The sequence below is a fragment of the Aegilops tauschii genome, chromosome 4 (genome assembly GCF_002575655.3).
Source record: "Aegilops tauschii subsp. strangulata cultivar AL8/78 chromosome 4, Aet v6.0, whole genome shotgun sequence".
NCBI lineage: Eukaryota > Viridiplantae > Streptophyta > Magnoliopsida > Poales > Poaceae > Aegilops > Aegilops tauschii.
This window is the reverse complement of record NC_053038.3, coordinates 320,714,180-320,738,129: the sequence shown is the minus strand read 5'-3', so window position 1 is coordinate 320,738,129 and position 23,950 is coordinate 320,714,180. Positions and strand designations below refer to the sequence as shown.

General features: G+C 47.6%; 1 protein-coding gene across 1 annotated transcript; it reads left to right on the top strand.

Annotated features, from left to right (window-relative positions):
• The first annotated feature begins 2,429 nt into the window (after nt 1-2,429).
• On the top strand, nt 2,430-6,058 carry LOC109747892 (ABC transporter I family member 20). The gene is made up of 7 exons (XM_020306938.4): nt 2,430-2,729; nt 2,833-2,966; nt 3,138-3,257; nt 5,062-5,157; nt 5,257-5,409; nt 5,490-5,567; nt 5,652-6,058. The coding sequence occupies exons 1-7, from the start codon at nt 2,579-2,581 to the stop codon at nt 5,853-5,855; spliced, it is 936 nt and encodes a 311-aa protein (XP_020162527.1). The 5' UTR covers nt 2,430-2,578; the 3' UTR covers nt 5,856-6,058.
• Nucleotides 6,059-23,950: the final 17,892 nt, after the last annotated feature.

Sequence of the window (23,950 nt, the reverse complement as noted above, 5' to 3'; positions counted from 1 at the left end):
ATAAGCCTTGCAAGCAATGTGACTAATGAGTTAGTTACGGGATGATGCATTACGGAACGAGTAAAGAGACTTGCCGGTAACGAGATTGAACTAGGTATGATGATACCGACGATCGAATCTCGGGCAAGTGACATACCGATGACAAAGAGAATGACGTATGTTGTTATGCGGTTTGACCGATAAAGATCTTCGTAGAATATGTAGGAACCAATATGAGCACCCAGGTTCCGCTATTGGTTATTGACCAGAGATGTGTCTCGGTCATGTCTACATAGTTCTCGAACCCGTAGGGTCCGCACGCTTAACGTTCGATGACGATTTGTATTATGAGTTATGTGATTTGATGTACCAAGTTTGTTCGGAGTCCTGGATGTGATCACGGACATGACGAAGAGTCTCGAAATGGTCGAGTCATAAAGATCGATATATTGGAAGGTTATATTCGGACACCGAAATGGTTCCGAAGTGTTTCGGGTATTTTCCGGAGTACCGGGAGGTTACCGGAACCCCTCGGGGGTTAATGGGCCTTCACGGCCCTAGTGGAAGAGAGGAGGCAGCGGCCAGGTGGAGGCGCGCGCCCCCCAAGCCCAAACCGAATTGGACTAGGGCTGGGGAGGGCGGCCCCCCTTTCCTTCTCTCCTCCTCCTCCTTCCCCCTTCTCCTTGTGGGAATAGGAAGGGGGGGCGAATCCTACTTGGACCAGGAGTCCAAGTAGGACTCCCCCCTTGGCGCGCCACACCTTGGTCGGCCTCCTCCTCCCCCCTCATTTATATACGGGAGGGGGGCACCCCAAAGGCACACAAAAGTTTCTCTTAGCCGTGTGCGGTGCCCCCTCCAAGGTTACACACCTCGGTCATATCGTCGTAGTGCTTAGGCGAAGCCCTGCGCCGGTAACTTCATCATCACCGTCACCACGCCGTCGTGCTGATGAAACTCTCCCTTGTCCTCAACTGGATCAAGAGCTCGAGGGACGTCATTGTGCTCAACGTGTGTTGAACACGGAGGTGCCGTACGTTCGGTACTTGGATCGGTTGGATCACGAAGACGTTCGACTACATCAACCGCGTTACTAAACGCTTCCGTTTTCGGTCTACGAGGGTACGTGGACACACTCTCCCCGCTCGTTGCTATACTTCTCCTAGATAGATCTTGTGTGATCGTAGGAATTTTTTTTGAAATTCTACGTTCCTCAACAGATCTACCCCGAGTGAGTCTAGTCCTTCGTGGGCGGAAGTCATGATGACATAGACACGGCTACTCTTCATGGACCCTTCGTAGGTGGAGCCCTCCATGGACCCGCACGGTCTTTATCCTCCATGGCTTGAAATCTCCATCAATGTGGACGTACGATAGCACCACGTATCAGAACCACGCCAAGAAATCACCGTGTTTTCATTGTGTTTGATCTTCTGAACTCTACCCCTTTACTTTCTTGCGCTTGCATGTTGTTTACTACCGGCTGCCCATACTCTAGATATGCATGTGTAGATTGTATTGGTTGCCACTTAACATGTGCTAAAATCGCCCTAAGATTCAAGAAAATTAAAAACTGGACCTTTTACCTTGCTAGTGTCTATTCACTTCCCTCTAGATCTATATTCTCGACCCCTCAAGTGCGACTGCATTTCTTATACTATATGTTGATGACATAGGGGATTGACGTAAAATTTCACCACCATTTCTTGAGCATAGTGTCAATTTTGTGACTAAAGTAATCATGTATAATGGTTTTATGCCTTTGGGAGCACAAGTAAAAGATCCACCAATACAAGGCGAACCTATGGTTAATTAGACATTATAATTTTATGTTTTGTTCTACTTTCATGGTGTTGACATTGACATAAATTCCAATGTGGACAAGACATGCAGTTTTATTTAGCATCATATTGCTTCTCTCATGCCACTTTATGATCAACTTCGGAGGTTTGCTTTGTTATATTGTTGATTCTGCTAATGAGGAAATGAAACATAGAAGCGTTCCAACATTTTATTTTTTTATTTATATCACAAACCAAGCCAACAACGCGTACTCACACGGGCATTTTCTAACCTTTTGCGAGGGGTACTCTTTTTTATTATTGTTTTTTGAGGGGAGGGTACCCTTTTTGAAAGGACGCAAATCCCTGGCAAACAATCGCCAACAGGGATGGCAACTGCGAACGTTTGGGGTGTCAGTTTTTGTGGTGGGGGTGCACTTTACAAAACTACCATGTCAGTTTATTTAATTTACGTTTTTTGTTGCGAAATCTGTGATCCAGATCGGATGGCTTTGGGGCGTTCGCTGGAATCTGACGCCCCAGCGAACGTTCGCCAGATAGCTATGCCGTTGCCGTCGGTGGCCAATTCTGGGGCTCCAAAACCGAGACGTGGCCCTGTGCTGTCCTTGGGTTCCCGAATTAAAAGCTGTCTCTACCGGGCCAGCCACCTACCGCGGCCCAACAATCTCACCAACCGGAGCCTCGCAAACTTTCAACACGTTGGCCCGCTACGCTTCTCCTGTCCTGTCCACGAGCCGAAACTCAGAGCTCCGAGCTCCGCCTCTGACTCCCCCTCCGGCCACGGCGGGCAGCCGCGCACCATGGCGCCAACGGTGGAGATCAGGAATCTCACCTTCACCTACCCGGGAATCGACGGCAAGCCGCCGCCCGGAGCACCGCCCCTCATCGAGGACGTCTGCTTCTCCCTCGAAGCCGGTCAGCGCTGCCTTCTCGTCGGCTCCAACGGCGCAGGTAGCTCTTGGTCCCTCTGAAACTGCCCCTCTCTCCCTCGTCGGTTCGTCTCGTTTCTGTCGTCCTGTTTGCGGGCTTTGATTTGGGTGGGTGCGGGGAGCAGGCAAGACAACGATACTGAAGATACTAGGCGGGAAGCACATGGTGGATCCGAGCATGGTTCGGGTCCTGGGAAGGTCGGCCTTCCACGACACGGCGCTTACCTCCTCCGGAGACCTCTGCTACCTTGGCGGCGAGGTGGGCATGCAATTTGAGAATTTCATTCCTCGTCCGTTGTGCAATTGTTTTCCTTTTTCGAGACTGTGTTGTGCAATTGTGAGGCTAGACATTGGTCAAGGCGTGCGCGAACTTTGCCAGTAACCATCTTCCGATGAATTTAATTTTGTAAATTCCCCCGAATGGACGCAGTGGAGGCGCGATGTTGCCTTTGCAGGCTACCAGGTGAATATACAGATGGACATTTCGGCAGAGAAGATGCTATTTGGTGTCACTGGCGTTGATCCTCAGAGAAGAGATGAGCTTATCAAGGCAAGTTCACCCCAAAATTACCAATACAAATTTATCTGTAAATCACATTTTCCCTGGGGAACTTACTTGTCAAATTTAATGATACCATGTCCACAGAACTGAAGTTTGCTATTTGAGCTTCTTTGCTTTCATGCATCAATATTCTATACTGGTTACTTATTTGTCAACCCTTTTGCCGGACTATGTGGAAATGGGTATGTTCCATACATGAGGACTTAGAATTATCTGTTGCCTGAACTAGTGCTTCCGCAACAATCAAATTGTATCCAGAAATCTCCCGTTTGTCATGGTCATACTTGCATACTCTAGCCACTTACAGCCAATGGCATATAAACTATTTTAGCTAGCTGTATATTAAAGAACATTCCAAGTGCCTGACAATTCAGTTAAAGCATGTGCCGTGAGGTACTATACGACTGTTATCCTACAGGGATTGTAGTGTGCAATAGAGCTAGTCATCGCCAGTTCACCAGGCTCAGCCTAGCCACCGTGGGGAGTAACTTAGACTAGTAACATGCATATGTTACTAGTCTATGTTACTACCTCTATAGTGGGAGTAACATATGTATGGTGTCATGCAACACTTCATTTATTAGGTTATAGACTCATCTTGTCTTGGTATGTGTGATGTTACTCATACTACTAGTAACTAGCTATGTTAGCACATGCCTCTCTTTCTTCATTAATTGCTTGCCACATCATCCATTTTATCTAGATATATGTGATGTTACCACCTATGTTACTCCCACTGTGGGTAGTCTCAGTAAGCTAGACTCTGTCTCTGTGATTGAAAGGGTGTTCAGAAAAGATTAAAATTCAAGATGTGAACCTGTAGGTGTACTAGCTTCTAGCGAATGGCTCGCTGGTGCCATACATATACATACACCGTGCCTGTAAAAATAATAAGCTAACCAGGACTTCCACTCAAAAAATAAATCCAATCCACCCGGTTGGGACTATGTGGCGCCCCTGTACCTTGTGTAATGGTATGCTGGTATAAGAATACCTTTGAGGAACACCAATTGTTTGGAAGATCCTTTCGAGATTTAAAAGAACAGGTCTGCAACTTCGAATTTGCAGATAGAACAACAAGAAGAGATTAAAAAAATCAAGTCTGTGTGTTATGTTTCTCGGGGAAAGTACTTGTGTTACTCTACCCATGTAAATCATTGATCTATAAATTAGGAACCAGGACATAGCATTTTGTATGTTGGTCGTATGATCTACTCCCTCCGTCCGAAAAAACTTGTCCCATGCTTGTCCTTCAAATGGATGTATCTAGCACTAACTTGATGCTAGATACATCTATTTGAGGGATAAGCTTTTTCGGACGGAGGGAGTATAAATTAGGAGCTAGGACATACGTACTATTCTTAGAGCAACTCCAAGGGCACTCCTCAAACCTCCCCCATATGTCCGGGCGAACAGTCCGGACACAGAAGCACCCTCCCAAAGGGCCTCCCCGAACCTGCCCTGTATGTACAGACTGTCCGGACCTTGCCAGACCAAGCCCATATATGGGGAGGAAATGGGGCTGTCCGGACATGTCCGCCATGCCCGGCCTACCCCAGACGCATATGTCCAAACAATTTGGGGATAAATCGGGGAACACCGTTGGAGGGGAAGACAAAGTCCGGACGTTTCTGCGGACAAATGGGGTGCCAAATTTTAGGTTTGCCATTGGAGATGCTCTTACACTTAAATTATGTAAGCAACTAGGGCATAACATTTCGTTTGTTTGTCCTAATCATAAACCATTACACTTACTATCATGTCCTACATTATTAAACTTTTCATGTTGCAGATTTTGGATGTTGACCTTACCTGGCGGATGCACAAGGCATCAGATGGTCAGAGGAGAAGAGTCCAGATTTGCATGGGACTTCTCAAGCCATTCAAGGTTTGTTTTGCCTTGCTTTGTCACCAAAAGGATCAATCAAGTTCTCAACTTTGTGTGCACACAACAAGATTTTCATAAGAAAGTAAAAATGCAATGCAGGTTCTTCTTCTTGATGAGATAACAGTTGATCTTGATGTGTTGGCAAGAGCAAATCTGTTGACATATCTAAAGAAGGAATGTGCGGAACAAGGTGCAACAATTATCTATGCCACACATATCTTCGATGGCCTGGATGACTGGCCAACTCACATTGTGGGTTCCCTCACTCATACTTTACAAGATCATGAAATTCATGCAAACTATTAACACCTATTGGCGCCATTCGATTTCAGGTATATGTTGCTCATGGGAAGTTGCAACTAGCGCTGCCATTAGAAAAGGTGAAAGAAATGAGCCAGTTATCGCTCATGGTAAGTAGCATCAATGTGAACAAAAATATGCTTTAATTAGCACATCAAGAATGCTCATCAGATTTTGGTCCATTTGCATTTCAGAGAACAGTAGAGCGCTGGCTGAGGAAAGAGAGGGACGAAGACAGGAGGAAGAGAAAGGAGCGGAAGGAGAAAGGCCTCCCGGCATTCGACAAGGTCATTGAGGGGAGCAGAGTAGTGAACAACGGGTGGGCAGCAGGAAGGCTCACTTCGACGATAGCCGGGGAAGAGAACTTTTCTTTCAGTTCAAACAGTGTTCTTCGGTAGTAATCCCACACTGCACTTTGGTTCTTGAGATGATCCTATAGCACCACACTTGAGGGATTTTGGCGGTAACAGCAACATTCTTGCACAAAAGGAACAGAAAATTTGACAAATCATGCACGCCTGCTGCATGTATACGACAATGTACTCTGAATCTATGGTACTGGGCGTCGATTATTATTGTTTGATTTTTTTCTGCATATATTATGTCTCTATTTTAGTCACTTGACTTGACATACAGTAGGGTTGGTCTCTCCTTATTAATTTGCAGCCTAAGGGCAGCATCTCCAACGTTGACTTCACCTCAAAAAAAAAAAAAAAAACTCCAACGCTGACCTCAAACCGTCCGGATTGAGTTGTCTGCATTCAGTTTGCCTTCCCACATCGGTGTGTCAGCCTGTCCGTTGCGGCAGTCCAGATAGTCAACATGTAGGATTCCGACACCCGGGCCTACTCAAACCCCCCTTCTTGGTCAACTTTTCTTCCACTCCACCCATGCTCCCCCTTTGCTTTCATTTGCACCCTCCTCCTCCGACATCGCCGTTGTACCTCTCAGTCGTCGCTCAGGCATCTTCGGACGTCCGCAGCGTCCACACACGTGCCTGCCCGCCTTGGACTACGTCACCGTCCATCCAATATCCCTTCACAGCTAGGTACCCTCCGCTCCCCTGCCGACGTCGTCCATGGCGGACACCATGCCCGACAGGTGTTCGATCAAATGCCATTGAGCTTTTTGTTGTTGAACTTCTTGTTTTCTAAAGTAAGCATGATGGCAGGGTACTCGGTAATCGATGATGAGTTGTTGTGCGATGTGTGGTTGGCCGTATCTGCAGACTTTGTAGGCATGAGGCAAGGGGACTCGGCCTTTTGGCAAAAAGGACATGCTTCGTTTCATGAGCAAAAGAACTTCGCGCACATCATCCATGAATGCAATGCGAAGTCGCTAACATATAGTAGTCTGTCATGAAGTTTTGCGGTGCGATTGCACGAGTGGAGACAATGTAGCAATCAAGCTCGTCAACCATGTAGATCGTAAGTTTTGCTTCTTGTTACTCTATATGTTGGTCAATTCATTGATTCACTCGATGTTGCAACTTGATAATCATCACGTTATATAGACTACATGTTGGTCCTCCTCCTCCCGCGCGTCGTCATCCGCGCCCCCAGCAGTAATTAGCGTATTCACCAAGGCCACAATTTGAATGGCTTCGCTTGGGGACACAACGGGCGGCTCGGATCTGGTCTCTGCGCTCATAACCAAAGTGGCGACAACCAGGCGCCTATTAGTGGGAACCTTGAGATCCGCAAATGCTTCCAGGGTAGTTGTGTCAATCGCTTTATCCAGGCCCATGCTACCTCTTGAGCATGCATTGGTTTTCGCTTGAAGAGGAAAGGGTGATGCAGCAAAGTAGCGTAAGTATTTCCCTCAGTTTTTGAGAACCAAGGTATCGATCCAGTAGGAGACTACACACAAATCGCCTAGTACCTGCACAAACAATCAAGAACCTTGCAATCAACGCGATAAAGGGGTTGTCAATCCCTTCACGGCCACTTGCAAAAGTGAGATCTGATAAAGATAATAAGATAAATATTTTTGGTATTTTTGTTGTATAGATTGGAAAGTAAAGATTGCAAAATAAATAGTAAACTAGAATTGTAGATTGGAAACTTATATGATGTAAAGTAGACCCGGGGGCCATAGGTTTCACTAGTGGCTTCTCTCAAGATAGCATATATTACGGTGGGTGAACAAATTACTGCCGAGCAATTGATAGAAAAGCGCATAGTTATGAAGATATCTAAGGCAATGATCATGAATATAGGCATCACGTCCGTGTCAAGTAGACCGAAACGATTCTGCATCTACTACTATTACTCCACACATCGACCGCTATCCAACATGCATCTAGAGTATTAAGTTCATAAGAACGGAGTAACGCATTAGGCAAGATGACATGATGTAGAGGGATAAACTCAAGCAATATGATATAAACCCCATCTTTTTATCCTCGATGGCAACAATACAATACGTGCCTTGCTGCCCCTGCTGTCACTGGGAAAGGTCACCGCAAGATTGAACCCAAAGCTAAGCACTTCTCCCATTGCAAGAAAGATCAATCTAGTAGGCCAAACTAAATCGATAATTCGAAGAGACTTGCAAAGATATCAAATCATGCATATAAGAATTCAGAGAAGAATCAAATAATATTCATAGATAATCAAGTTCATAAACCCACAATTCATCGGATCTCGGCAAACACACCGCAAAAAGTATTACATCGAATAGATCTCCAAGAAGATCGAGGAGAATTTTGTATTGAGATCCAAAGAGAGAGAAGAAGCCATCTAGCTAATAACTATGGACCCGAAGGTCGGTGGTAAACTACTCACACATCATTGGAGAGGCTATGATGTTGATGTAGAAGCCCTCCGTGATCGAATCCCCCTCCGGCAGATCGCCGGAAAAGGCCCCAAGATGGGATCTCACGGGTACAGAAGGTTGCGGCGGTGGAAAAGTGGTTTCGTGGCTCCCCTCGATGTTTTCAGGGTATAAGAGTATATATAGGCGAAAGAAGTAGGTCGGTGGAGCTACGAGGGGCCCACGAGGGTGGGGGCGCGCCTACCCCCACTGGGCGTGCCCTCCTACCTCGTGGCCGCCTCGTTGCTTCCTTGACGTCCACTCCAAGTCTCCTGGATTGCGTTTGTTCCAAAAAAGATCCTCGCGAAGGTTTTATTCCGTTTGATATTCCTTTTCTACGAAACACTGAAATAGGCAAAAAAACAGCAAATTGCACTGGGCCTTCGGTTAATAGGTTAGTCCCAAAAATAATATAAAAAGGTATATTAAAGCCCATTAAACATCCAAAACAGATAATATAATAGCATGGAACAATAAAAAATTATAGATACGTTGGAGACGTATCAGCCTACTTCTTGGAGAACCATGGATTGCCCTGTGTTCGCCGTTGGGACAGGATTTGGTGTTCCACCACCAGCTCTTGGACCAATGCAACTGCGATCGCCAAAGTCATGTGTGCTTCTAGGGCCAGTTGGCCAGCTGGCAGCACAGCCATGCCATGCCTCGCCGTGGGTCCCGGGACCAAAGCAGATTGTGGCCTCTCCAGCAAGTGCGGATCCTCTGCGGCTGGTTGCGCCACAACCACCACCGGCGCAGCCTGTGTGTATCCGCTCAACGTCTCCAAGGCATTTAATATCGGCACGGCCACCGACGTGCCCCGGGTAGCCTACAGTGGTTGAGCGGCGCCCAACCCAACGTCGGCCATCGGCGGGATTCTCCAGGCAGAAGGTCTGATGCGGCCAAGCAACGCTTGTTGGTAAGTGCCACCCTGTGTTTCGGCCGCTGGCACATGCTACTTGTGAGCTGCGTTGGGATTTCCCCCGAAGAGGAAGGTGAAACTATATAGTAGCGGATAAGTATTTCCCTGAGTGAGAACCAAGGTTATCGAACCAATAGAAGAACCACGCAAATTCTCGTCAACAACACCTACAGACACAAAAGCAAATATTTGCACTCAACGCGGGCAAGAGGGTTATCAATCCCCTTGAACTCGTTACTTGCAAGGATTAATTCTGATAGTGTCAGATAGATAAAAAGTAAATAAATTGCAGCAAGGTATTTTTGGTTTTAGTAATATGATTAAGATAGACCCGGGGGCCATAGTTTTCACTAGAGGCTCCTCTATCGAAACAATAACATACGGTGGATAGACAAATTACTGTTGGGCAATTGATAGAAAAGTGCACAGTTATGACGTTATTCATGGCAATGAGCACATATATAGGCACCACATCCGTGACAAGTAGACCGACTCTTGCCTGCATCTACTACTATTACTTGACCAATCTAACGCTATCTAGCATGCATCTATGGTATTAAATTCATCATAAACATAGTAACATTTTAAGCAAGATGACATGATGTAGACAAAGTAAACTCAAGCAATATGATTAAAACCCGTCATTTATCGTTAATGACAACATTACAAATATGTGTCTCTCTACCCCTTCTGTCACGAGGTGAGGACACCGCAAGATTGAACCCATTACAAAACACCTTTCCTACTAAAGATAAATCAATCTAGTTGGCCAAATGGATAGATCAGAGAGAAATACAAAGCTATCATAATCATGGATAATAAAAGTTCATAAAAGACTCAATTACTTTCAATGAATAATCTGTCATAAACCCACAGTTCATCGGATCCCAACAAACACGCCGCAAAAGAAGATTACATTGGATAGAACTTCAAGAAGATTGAGGAGGACATGGTATTGAAGATCAAATAGAGAGAAGAAGTCATCTAGCTACTAGCTATGGACCCGTAGGTCTGTGGTGAAATACTCACACATCATCGGTAGGGTAGCAAGGTTGATGTAGAAGCCCTCCATGATCGATCCCCCCTCCAACAGAGTACCGGAAAAGGCCTCTAGATGGGATCGCAGAAGAACAGAGACTTGCGGTGGCGGAAAAATTGTTTCGGGTGGCTGTGGGAGTCCTAGATTCGGGGGTCCTCAGGTGTCCGGCCTATCCCACATGGGCTGGGCTAATGGGTCATGGAGACAAAGCAGAAGACCACCTCTCGTGTCCGGGTAGGACACCTATGTGCATAGAACGACAAGTTTGGTGTCCGGGTGTAATACTCCTTTCCTCTGTGAACCGACTTTTTATAACCCTAGGCCCCTCCGGTGTGTATATAAACCGTAGGGGTTAGTCCGTAGAGGGCATCAGAATAATCATAGGCTAGACAGCTAGGGTTTAGCCATTACGATCTCGAGGTAGATCAAGTCCTGTAACCCTTATACTCATCGAATACAATCAAGCAGGACGTAGGGTTTTACCTCCTTTAAGAGGGCCCGAACCTGGGTAAACATCGTGTCCCCATTGTCCCTTGTTACCATTGATCCTTAGACTCACAGCTTTGGCCCTGTTGGGAAACGGAGCATGCAGTTTCAAAAAAATTCCTACCCTCACGCAAGATCTATCTAAGAGATGCATAGCAATGAGAGGGGGAGAGTGTGGCTACGTACCCTCATAGATCGAAAGCGGAAGTGTTTGACAACGCGGTTGATGTAGTCGAACTTCTTCTAGCTCTGACCGATCAAGTACCAAACGCACGGCACCTCCGAGTTCTGCACACGTTCAGCTTGGTGACGTCCCTCGCCTTCTTGATCCAGCAAGACGCCGAGGTAGTAGATGAGTTCTGTCAGCACGACGACGTGGGTGACGGTGACGGTGTAGTGATCCTCGCAGGGCTTCGCCTAAGCACTACGAAGAAATGACCGAGGGTGTAAACTGTGGAGGGGGGCGCCGCACACGGCTAGGCACTTGTTTGTTGTGTGCTAGGCGCCCCCCTCCTCATATATATAGGTGGGAGGGAGGGAGGAGCAGCCATAGGAGGCACCCAAGTAGGAGGAATCCTACTTGGAGTCCCTCCCAAGCCGCGCGCCCCCTGCCATATATAACCGAGGTGGAAGGAAAGAGGGGGGAGGGAAGGAAGTAGGAATCATAATCCACTCTTTCCTTGCCCTCCCCTCTTTCCTTCTCTTCCTCATAGGGCTGGCCTCTATAGGGGCGCACCAGGGCTAGTGTGTCCCCTCACTTGGCCCATAAGGCCCATATCTTTGCCCGGGGTGTCTGAAACTCCTTTCCGGTGACCCGATAAGTACCCGGTACCCTCCAGAACACTTCCGTTGTCCGAATACCATTGTCCTATATATATATATATATATATCAATCTTTACCTCTCGACCATTTCGAGACTCCTCGTCATGTCCGTGATCTTATCCGAGACTAGGAACAACATTCGGTCACCAAATCACATAACTCATATAATACTAAATCGTCATCGAACGTTAAGCGTGCGGACCCTACGAGTTCGAGAACTATGTAGACATGACCGAGACACCTCTCCGGTCAATAACCAATAGCGGAACATAATAATAAACATTTATCATGATATAAGGAAATATAAAGTAACAACTTTATTATTGCCTCTAGGGCATATTTCCTCCAGTCTCCCACTTGCATTAGAGTCAATAATCTAGTTCACATCCATGTGATTTAACACCAATAGTTCACATTGTCATGTGATTAACACCCACAGTTCACATCGCCATGTGACCAACACCCAAAGGGTTTACTAGAGTCAATAATCTAGTTCACATCTGAAAGGATCGATATAGTTGACTAGAGGGGGGGGGGTGAATAGGAAACTAACAATTTTTAGCTTTTCTTTACCAAATTAAACTTTGCATCAAAGTAGGTTGTCTAGATATGCAACTAGGTGAGCAACCTATATGATGCAACAACAACAAGCACACAAGCAAGCAAGGGATATAACACAAATAAGCTTGCACAAGTAAAGGCACAAGATAACCAAGAGTGGAGCCGGTGAAGACAAGGATGTGTTACCGAAGTTCCTTCCTTTTGAGGGGAAGTACGTCTCCGTTGGAGCGGTGTGGAGGCACAATGCTCCCCAAGAAGCCACTAGGGCCACCATATTCTCCTCACGCCCTCACACAATGCGAGATGCCGTGATTCCACTATTGGTGCCCTTGGAGGCGGTGACCGGACCTTTACAAACAAGGTTGGGGCAATCTCCACAACTTAATTGGAGGCTCCCAACGACACCACGAAGCTTCACCACAATGTACTATGGCTCCGCGGTGACCTCAACCGTCTAGGGTGCTCAAACACCCAAGAGTAACAAGATACGCAAGGGATTAGTGGGGGGAATCAAATTTCTCTTGGTGGAAGTGTAGATCGGAGCCTTCTCAACCAATCCCTAGAAAATCAACAAGTTTGATTGGCTAGGGAGAGAGATCGGGTGAAAATGGAGCTTGGAGAAACAATGGAGCTTAGGGTTGGAAGAGGTAGTCAACTCGGGGAAGAAGACACCCCTTATATAGTGGAGGGACAAATCCAACCGTTATCCACCAACCCAGCCTGCACAGCACGGTACTACCGCGCCAGGATCGCGGTACTACCGCAAGGGCATGCGGTACTACCGCAGGGCCCCGCGGTACTACCGCCCGAGCAGCACAAACCTGGATCGCCCAAACGCACTGAAGCAGAGGGCGGTAGAACCGCTTGCGCGGTACTACCACACCACCTTGCGGTACTACCGGAAGGCAGGGAAGTTCCAGATTTTGGGAAGGCACGGACATATAAAATACATCTATGGCAACTTCCGCTGAGTTGGAGTCAATGCAAAAACCCGACACGGTAGTACAGCACGCAGAGCGGTACTACCGCGCGGCGGCTGAGCCAGGCCAGGACGCACGGTACTACCGTGCACCGGGCGCGGTACTGCCGCGTAGGGCGCGGATGTAAAAATTTACATCCGCCCCTACTACTGCTGCGCAGCAGCACTTGGCATGGGGGCCACGGTACTACATCTCCTGAAGAGCGATACTACCGTGGGCTCTTGCGGTACTACCGCACCATGGTCCGGTACTACCGCAAGGGCCTGCGGTACTACTGCTCCTAGGAGCAGTACTACCGCATGCCCAAGCTCAGCAACCAAGACAAGTTGCATAGACGTGAAAAACAGAGGATGCTCCAAAGTGCCAAAGGAAAGGAGGTGCAAAAGGAGTAGACGTGTACGTGATGATTCCACCCAAACCTTTCCAAAGCGGACCCCCTCTTAATAGTACGACTTTCCTACGAGTCAAATCCACCAAAAAGAAATGTAGAGAAACGTCGTCTCCAATAGTCTTCGAGGGGCACCAAACCGTCTTGTGCCCAGTGATGAAATGTCTGAAATACTCAAGGCACACGATTAGTCCGCAAAAGCATTGTCATCAATCACCAAAACACCTTAGCGATAAATATGCCCTTACAATCTCCCCCCTTTTGGTGGATTGATGACAATACGGGATTTGCACAAAAGGAGATAGCATAGAGCATGAGCAAACCCCACGTCTATAAAATATCGACGGGCTCCCCCTAGATGTGTGCTATCTAGACAAGTGCTTTGGACTGCACGACACACATACTAGGACCAACACTCCCCCTATATTTTATAGACAAGGCATATCTTGCAACAACAAGGCTAACACTATGCAAGATAGTAAATATGAGCAAAATATAAATAGCACAAGGAAACATAAGCTCAATAAGGTACGATAGAGTGCATATGTCTTACACCATATGATAGATAAGTCTCACAAGCGCAAACCAAACCAAAGCAAACGAGGTTCAAACGAGAAGGCAAACAAACCAAACACGACACACGACTCGCAAATCCCTACACTCTCTCCCCCTTTGGCATCGAGACGCCAAAAAGGCAGAGAGGACACCTACAACACAAGTGGTGGCCCAAGCGGAGTAGTCACTCGCACGCTCTTTCTCGGACTCGGCAGCTGGGATGGGCTGCTCCTCAGAATCGGTCCACTTGTAGCCTTGTTTGGCCATCCACTCGGCCTCTGGAGTGATGTGCTCCTCGGAGCCGCCAGAAACTTCCTCTCCAAACACCCTCATGATCTTCTTGTCGCGGCGGCGACTCTCCTTGGAGGCAACGTGAGTCCGGTACTGCCCCTTTGCCTGCATGCAAAACAAGGCCTTCATCTTGGCCTTCAGCTTCTTAGCCCATGAGGGCTCAGTGGAAGGAGGGGCATACCCAGCAGAGCTGTCCTCATCTGCATCCTCCTCCTCAATCTCTTCCTCATCAACAGCACATCTTAGCAGCCGCTGCCTCAGCACGTGTAGTAGTGTTAGCCCACTGGGGCTTGATGCGGAGTCTGATGGGGTCATGACGAATCCAGTCAGGGGCCAAAAACTCATCCTGAGGGAATAGCTTCTCCCACGTCTTCGAGATCAACAGAAACAGATAAGGTCCATAGATGGGAACCTTGCGGTTGAACACCGCAAAGCGAAGCTCGCACCACATGATGGGGGAGACGTCCAAGGGTTGTGTCTAAGAGATACGCGCCTCCTCACAGAGAAGCATCATGTCCATAAGATAAGCATGCACCTTGTCCTTGTCCCCAATGCGTGGGAAGAGAGAGTTGCGGAAGATCCGGTGCATGATGTCAAGGAAAGGGTTCAGAACCCATGTCTTCTTGCCACTTGGAAGGAGCTTCTCAACATAATATTGCATGAGCTTGTTCTTGTTGGCAGACTCGGGGTTGGCATGAGGGCGAACACCAACGGGCGTGTTGAGCCCCTCATCAGGTACATTGAGCAAAGCCATGAATTCCTGCCATGTAGCAGTCAGCTGACGTCCATTGGTCATCCAGGTCAACCTCCTATCCTCCTCAGTGTGAAAGTGAACCGAAGCAAAGAACTGGGCCACAAGCTCGGGATCAAAGTCCAGGTGAAAAGAGATCACATCCTCAATGGCAAACTGCTCCACGAGATCCAAGGCCTCACCAAAGTAGGCATGGTGCTTCTCCTCCCTCATGTGATTCATATCAATCCAGTGCACGTCCACATATGTGTTCTGCTTGCCCTTGATCACATCCAAATAAATGAGATTTTGCTGCTTGGTCCAGGACAGATCATTGCCTCTGAAGTTGGCACGAGGATTCACATAAGGGTTGATCCTCCTTCAAGCGAGAAACTCTGCCCGCGGAATCTCATCCATGCCCATGGAGGGCTCCTTCTGCTTGGTGGCGGTGGTCTTGGTCCTGCGTTGGGGGGCATTGGAGCGCTCTGGGCTTCATCTTGGTTGTGCAGACGCTTGGACCCCGTGTCACGGCTGGGATTGGAACGGCGAGCAGGAGCACCGGAGCCACCACCTAAGACACAAAACACAAAACACCCATGAGAAGCGAGAAGGATCAATGCAAAGACCACAACAAAACAGGTGAAACAGGTAGAATGCGCACTTGGTAATTGCCAAGAAGAAGATTTGACAGCAACGGTAGTACTGCTAGTTCGCGCTGTACTAAAATTTTAGTGCCGCTCCTAGTCGCGGTAGTACCGCGCGGAGGCACGGTAGTACTGGGGCTCGGAGCGGCAGTAGGACTTTAGTACCACGGCTCGCGCGGTAGTACCGCTCCTGAGGGGCGGTAGTACCGTACGAGCGGTAGTACCACACCTGAGATGCGGTAGTACCGCACGGCGTCAAATCCGAACCAACTGAATCTGAGAACAACCGTGACAACGAGGCGGTACTACGGTTGATCAAATCTACCACGGGACAACATATCAAGTACAATTTCTACGCATCACTACTCTCCTACATCCTACTCTTGCACAGATTTGGCCTAAAATCTCAAGAACAACATGCATCTCCCCAAAAGCCTAGAAGCAAAAGAACGAACAAGAGAGAGAGGGATTTGGGGAGAAACCTTGTTCCATGGCAAGAGGAAGTGGTGGGGAACGATCCCACCGGTCGGAATCCGAGGAGAGCGGCCGGAGAAGGAGATTCGGCGAGGGTCTCCGGTGCCGTTCTTGAGCAAGAGAGAGAGAGGCGGCGGGGAGAGAAACAGACGAATGGGTATGGGGGAGTTGGAACTCCCCCTGCCCGCTCTTAGCCCCACGCGCCCTCGGCAGTGCGGTAGTACCGCACGTCATCGCGGTAGTACCACTCCCCTAGGCGGCAGTAAAAAATTACTGCCCCGCTGGGTGCAGAAGTACCGTGCGCTCCTCACGCGGTAGTACCGTGTCAGGCCGCGGTAGTACCGTGAACTCAAGAAGATGCAAGTTTCAAGAAAGGAAAAAACGAAGTCTTTGCAAGGCAATCTTCAAGCGAACGGACACACCAAAATGCTGACACGCGAGACAACTCAAACAAGATTGACACGACGAAAGGAAGACAAGAGACAACAAGGACTAAGACACTCAACACAACCTCTCTAAAGAGAGGGTGGTGGCCGGAGCCACCTATGTTTGATTCAATTCGTATGGCACCGCGAAGAATTATCCTTGGGCCCATGACCAAAGCTCGTCGTTGAAGCACAAGTACCATAAAAAATGGCTAATGTGAAAGAGTTGATCAATTTATGCATAATGGGGGGAGGGAGAGTTCATTGAGAGAACAACACTCCCCCTATGTCCATGCCTACACCTAAACAAGATAACAAGTTGAGTATGGTGGGATGTGCAAGGGTTCAAGCAACATTGCTCGAATCAATGATGTTTAGCTCATGCCTTAACTCGCGAAATCTTGCTTCATCCAAGGGCTTCGTGAAAATATCTGCAAGGTTATCATGAGTGTTGACGTAGTTGAGCTCGATCTCCCCTCGCCTAATGTGATCCCGGATGAAGTGATACCGAATCTCAATATGCTTTGTCTTGAAGTGTTGCACCGGGTTGAGAGAAATCTTGATGGCACTTTCATTGTCACACCAAAGAGGCACTTTGTCACAAATGACACCGTAATCCTTTAAAGTTTGCCTCATCCATAGGAGTTGTGCACAACAACTACCGGCCGCCACATACTCCGCTTCGATGGACGAGAGAGACACACAACTTTGCTTCTTAGAAGACCAACTTACCAAAGAACAACCAAGGAATTGGCACCCTCCGGAAGTGGACTTCCTATCCACTTTGTCTCCCACCCAATCTGGGTCCGAATAACCTACAAGCTTGAAGTTTGCTCCTCTTGGGTACCATAGGCCAAAGTTTGGGGTATGAGCCAAATATCGAAAGATTCGCTTGACCGCCACAAAGTGGCTTTCCTTAGGTGCGACTTGAAACCGTGCACAAATTCCCACACTCAACATGATATCCGGTCTAGATGCACAAAGGTAAAGCAAGGAGCCAATCATGGAGCGATATACCTTTTGATCCACCGCTTTACCATTGGGATCAATGTCAAGTTGGCACTTGGTGGGCATTGGAGTGGAAGCCGGCTTGACATCACTTAGTTTGAATCTCTTTAGCATGTCTTGAGTGTATTTGGCTTGGTTGATGAAGGTTTCTTCTCTTCTTTGCTTCACTTCGAACCCGAGAAAGAACTTCAACTCTCCCATGGAAGACATCTTGAACTTTGAGGTCATGAGAGCGGCAAATTCCTCATTGAATGCTTTGTTAGGGGAACCAAAGATAATATCATCAACATATAGTTGGCACACAAACAACTCCCCTTTGACCTTCTTTGTAAAAAGAGTGGGGTCGATTTGCCCAACTTCAAATCCACGGTCTTGCAACAACTCGGTAAGGTGGTCATACCACGCACGTGGGGCTTGTTTAAGGCCATAGAGTGCCTTATCGAGTTGATACACATGATCGGGGAAGTAGGGATCCTCGAACCCGGGGGGTTGCTTGACATATACCAACTCATTAATAGGACCATTAAGAAAAGCACTCTTCACATCCATTTGTTGCAACTTAAAGTTGTGATGGGAAGCATAAGCAATCAACAAACGAATGGATTCAAGGCGAGCAACGGGAGCAAAGGGTTCACCGTAGTCGATACCCTCGACTTGGGAGTATCCTTGTGCTACCAATCTTGCCTTATTGCGAATGATGGTCCCATGAGCATCTTGCTTGTTCTTGAATATCCACTTGGTTCCAATGACATTGTGGTTCCCCGTTGGCCTTGGCACCAATCTCCACACCATGTTGTACTCGAAGTTGTTGAGTTCTTCATGCATGGCATTAAGCCAATCCGGATCTTCGAGCGCCTCATAGACCTTTTGGGGTTCAACACAAGAGACAAACACGTGATGTTCACAATAGTTTGCCAATTGTCTACGAGTGCTTACCCCCTTTTGAATGCTTCCAAGAACATTCTTCATGAGATGACCCTTGGTGGAGAGCTTGGAAGCAATCTTGGAGGCACGGCGCTCCAGTTCCTCCTCGGGGGTGAGTCGAGGAGCGGTCACTTGATCATCTTGAGCGCCGTCTTGAGCTTGTTCTTGATCTTGAACTTGCTCGGAGGAGAGAACTTGACCTTGGGCATCACTTGGTGTTTCAACACCGTCTTGAGCTTGATCTTGCCCTTGGTCTTGTTCATGAGGTTGAGGGCCTTCACTTTGTTCTTCGGAAGCATGTGGGCCTTGGGTTGGTGATGGCTCCACTTGAGTGGAGCATTGTCCTTCTCCTTCGGCCACAAGGGGTTCCTCAATGGTTAGGATAAAGCCCACTCCCATTCTTCTTATGGCTTGAGGAGGAATTTCATCACCTACATCACAAGTGCCACGTTGCTCTACTTGGGAGCCATTATTCTCATCAAACTCTACGTTACACGTCTTGACCTATTGAGGACACGGTAAGCATGAGAGTTTGTAGCATAACCAACAAATATGCCCTCATAAGCTCTAGCCTCAAATTTAGACAAACGAACACCTTTCTTGAGAATGAAACACTTACACCCGAACACCCGAAAGTACTTGAGGTTGGGCTTGTTACCGGTGAGTATCTCATATGGAGTCTTGTTCAAGCCTCTGCGGAGATAGAGACAATTTGATGCATGACACGCGGTGTTGATGGCTTGTGCCCAAAAGTTGTATGGAGACTTGAACTCCGCCATCATGGTCCTTGCCGCATCCATCAACGTCCGGTTCTTCCTCTCCGCTACACCATTTTGTTGAGGGGTGTAAGGTGCGGAATATTGATGGTTGATCCCCTCATCACTAAGAAACTCATCCAAGGTGTATTTCTTGAACTCGGTGCCGTTGTCACTTCTTATTGTCAAGATCTTTGCATTGTGTTGACGTTGGGCTTCATTTGCAAAGTCAATGACAGTTTGTTGGGTCTCGCTCTTCCTCTTGAAGAAATATACCCAAGTGTATCTTGAATAGTCATCCACAATCACCAAGCAATACTTTCTACCCCCAAGACTATCAAAGGATGGAGGCCCAAAGAGATCCAAATGAAGGAGCTCCAAAGGCCTCTTCGAGTAAATGATAGTCGTGGGAGGGTGAGCCTTTTCATGTAGCTTTCCTTCGATACAAGCACTGCAAGCACGATCTTTAGCAAAACTAACATTTGTTAGTCCACGGACATGGTCCCCCTTGAGAAGACTTTGCAAAGATCTCATATTGACATGGGCTAAACGGTGATGCCAAAGCCATCCCACGTCAACTTTAGCCATTAGGCATGTGGCGGTCTTAGTGGGTCGCTCCGAAAAGTTAATCACATAGATACCGTTCTCAACATGCCCAACAAAGGCTACTTTAAGAGTCTTGCTCCACAAGAGGGCCACGGTATCAACATCAAAGAAAGTGGCAAAGCCCATGAGTGCAAGTTGTCGAACGAAAAGTAAATTGTATGCAAGGGACTCAACAAGCATGACCTTCTCGATCGTGAGATCATGAGAAATGACAACTTTGCCAAGTCCCAATACCTTAGAGGACGAGGCATCACCCCACTCGACATTGGTGGGCATAGATGGAATCTTGTGAACATCCACCACGAAGTCCTTGCTTCCGGTCATATGATTAGTTGCTCCACTATCGAGCAACCATGATCCCCCACCGGAAGCAAACACCTACAAGAAATCAATGCTTGGTTTTAGGTACCCATTTTGTAATGGGTCCTTTGATGTTAGTAACAAGGGTCTTAGGAACCCAAATAGACCATTCAATGTACTCATAAGAAGAACCAACAAATTTGGCATAAACATGTCCATCACTAGCACGACATAACACATAAGAAGGGTTAAAGTCGCCGGCTTTGTTGGGAAGGGAGGTGTTGCCCTTCTTGGCATCACCACCCTTCACGGTGTTCTTCTTCTTCTCCTTAGTAGCACCCTCTCCCTCCTTCACAAAGGTTTGCTTGAGCGGAGGAGGTCGTTTGGCCTTGTCACTCTTCTTCTTGTTCTTGGACTTGGGCATGTACCCAATCCCTTCCTTGGCCACAACTTCCTTTTGATTGCTCAAAAGGTCGTTGAGGTTCTTCTCTCCTTGTATGCAAGACACAAGGCCTTTCTCAAGTTGCTCCTTCAACTTAGTATTTTCTTCAACAAGATGCACATGCTCACAACATGGGTTAGTGGCATTTGCATTATCAATTAAGACCATATGAGGAAATGTGGCCTTCTCCTTGGTTAGCTTTACTTGGAGTTGATCATGAGACTCTTTGAGGCTAGCATGAGCACCCTTCAAGACCTTGTGAGCCTTGTCAAGTAAGTCAAACTCCTCTTTGAGTCTAGCAAGATCAACCCCAAGCTTGGCCTTCTCGGAGGTTAGCACATGAGAGACGACAAGAGCATGATCAAGATCTTTCTTTAATTTAGCATGATCATTGTTGTGTGACTCCTCAAGAGCCAAACGAAGACCACACTCTTCCTCAAGAGCATTGGAAAGATCCGAAATCTCATCGGCATAGTCACGACTATGCCCCTCCATCTTAGAGATGGTATCTTCGTGAGCCTCGATCATGTCATTGGCTTCACCAAGTTGTTCCAAGAGAGCAACGAAGTGCTTCTTGGATTTACCCTTGAGTTTACTCATAAAAGACTCAAACTCATTTTCCTCCACATTAGAACCCTCATGTTCATCAATGCAATCCGTCAATGAAGGATTATTAATGATGGTAGTTTTGATGTTGGGGGTTACCTTGTTGGTGGCTTTAGCCATGAGGCACTTGGCGGTGATGCTCTCATTGGGTGAGTCGAAGAGAGACACCCGTGGAGTTGTCGCAATGGCAACAGAGGCCATGGCAACCGACTCACCATCTTCATCATCATCATCATCCTCATTATACTCTTCTTGGACCACCAACGCCTTGGGAGGTGTCTTCTTGGTGAAGTTGCTCTTGTTGGGGAAAGACTTGGCCTTGTCCTTTCGGATGAGCTTGACACCATTGTCCTCCCTCTTCTCGTAGGGACATTCCGCAACAAAATGGCTCACATTGCCGCAATTGTAGCAAGTCCTCACTCGTTGCTTGACCTTCACGCCACTTGAGTTGCTCTTGTTGAAGTTGGGCCTTGTGTTCTTCTTGCTCCAAAATTGCCTTGAAGCAAGAGCCATGTGTTCATGATAGCATACTTTGTATCTTCGGGGTTGCTTTCCTCTTCTTCTTCTTCTTCTTCTACATTAACCTTGGCCTTCAATTCAAGGTTGGGCTTCTTTGCCCTTTGAGAACATAGCACCGCATTGTCGGCGGTCTTGTCCAAGATGCTCATAGCCACAAACTCATCCAACACTTCACTTGAGGACAAGGTGTGGAAGTCCGGCCTTTGACGAATGACGGAGGACATGGCCTTGTGGTAAGGCATCATTGCCTTGAGAAATTTGTGCTTGATCCAATTGTCATCCGTGTCCTTGCTCCCATGATCTCGGAGTGAGACCGCGAGTTTGGTTACGCTCCGGTAGATCTCACGAGGTTCTTCATCTTCTTTCATGGCAAACTCATCGGCTTCATCTTGCACCACTTCATAGTTGGAGCGTTGAATGCTTGCGCTTCCCCGGTAGAGGGAGACAACACAATGCCATGCATCTTTGGCCATGGCGAAGGGCCGAAGATGAGGGAGATCTTCGGGTGGGATTGCATCTTGGATGATGAAGAGAGCATTCTCATTGAATTGATTATCCGCAGCTTCTCTAGGGGTGAAGTTGCTTCGGTCATGCGGATAGAAACCTTCTTCAATGATTCTCCAAAGATTAGTATTCACATGATTTAAATGACGCTTAAAGCGATAAACCCAAGAATCAAAGTCCTCATTTTTCACAATCTTAGGGGGAGGACCGACATGATTCAAATGAGTGGAAGGAATCGGTCCACCATAAATAAGTGGAGGTTCCACATGGGCAAAGATGCCGGTGCCATTTTTACCACTAGAAGAAGGAGTCTTTTCATTAGTAGCTTCCCCCTTGTTGGAGTTAGCATCCGTCACCTTGTTGGTGGGATCACCCACTTTCAACGGTGCGGTGGATAATTTAAGCCCTTCAATGAATTTATTAAACATGCTTTCAACCTCGGTCATCATGGAGGTTTTCAATGTGTCCAAAGCCACATTGAATTCCTCACGAGAGACCGCGGTTCCCCCATCGCCCGTAGACGAGACCGGATTTGCACCGGAGTGCTCCTCCACACCGTCTACGGTGTCAACCATACTCTTCGAACTGCAAAGTCCTTAATAAAGAGACGAGGCTCTGATACCAATTGAAAGGATCGATATAGTTGACTAGAGGGGGGGGGGCGAATAAGCAACTAACAATTTTTAGCTTTTCTTTACCAAATTAAAATTTGCATCAAAGTAGGTTGTCTAGATATGCAACTAGGTGAGAAACCTATATGATGCAACAACAACAAGCACACAAGCAAGCAAGGGATATAACACAAATAAGCTTGCACAAGTAAAGGCACGAGATAACCAAGAGTGGAGCCGGTGAAGACGAGGATGTGTTACCGAAGTTCCTTCCTTTTGAGGGGAAGTGCGTCTCCGTTGGAGCGGTGTGGAGGCACAATGCTCCCCAAGAAGCCACTAGGGCCACCGTATTCTCCTCGCGCCCTCACACAATGCGAGATGCCGTGCTTCCACTATTGGTGCCCTTGGAGGCAGCGACCGGACCTTTACAAACAAGGTTGGGGCAATCTCCACAACTTAATTGGAGGCTCCCAACGACACCACGAAGCTTCACCACAATGGACTATGGCTCCGCAGTGACCTCAACCGTCTAGGGTGCTCAAACACCCAAGAGTAACAAGATCCGCAAGGGATTAGTGGGGGGAATCAAATTTCTCTTGGTGGAAGTGTAGATCGGAGCCTTCTCAACCAATCCCTAGAAAATCAACAAGTTTGATTGGCTAGGGAGAGAGATTGGGCGAAAATGGAGCTTGGAGCAACAATGGAGCTTAGGGTTGGAAGAGGTAGTCAACTCGGGGAAGAAGACACCCCTTATATAGTGGAGGGACAAATCCAACCGTTATCCACCAACCCAGCTTGCGCAGCACGGTACTACCGCACCAGGGTCGCGGTACTACCGCAGGGCCCCGCGGTACTACCGCCCGAGCAGCACAAACCTGGACCGCCCAAACGCACTGAAGCGGAGGGCGGTAGAACCGCTTGCGCGCTACTACCACACCACCTTGCGGTACTACCGCAAGGCAGGGAAGTTCCAGATTTCGGGAAGGCACGGACATATAAAAATACATCCATGGCAACTTCCGCTGAGTTGGAGTCAATGCAAAAACCCGACACGGTAGTACAGCACGCGGAGCGGTACTACCGCGCGGC

Coding starts and splice junctions, on each gene's coding strand:
- LOC109747892 (XM_020306938.4), top strand. CDS start 2,579: ATGGCGCCAACGGTGGAGATCAGGAATCTCACCTTCACCTACCCGGGA. Junction 3,258..5,061: donor GAAGAGATGAGCTTATCAAG/GCAAGTTCACCC, acceptor TTCATGTTGCAG/ATTTTGGATGTTGACCTTAC. Junction 5,158..5,256: donor GACTTCTCAAGCCATTCAAG/GTTTGTTTTGCC, acceptor AATGCAATGCAG/GTTCTTCTTCTTGATGAGAT.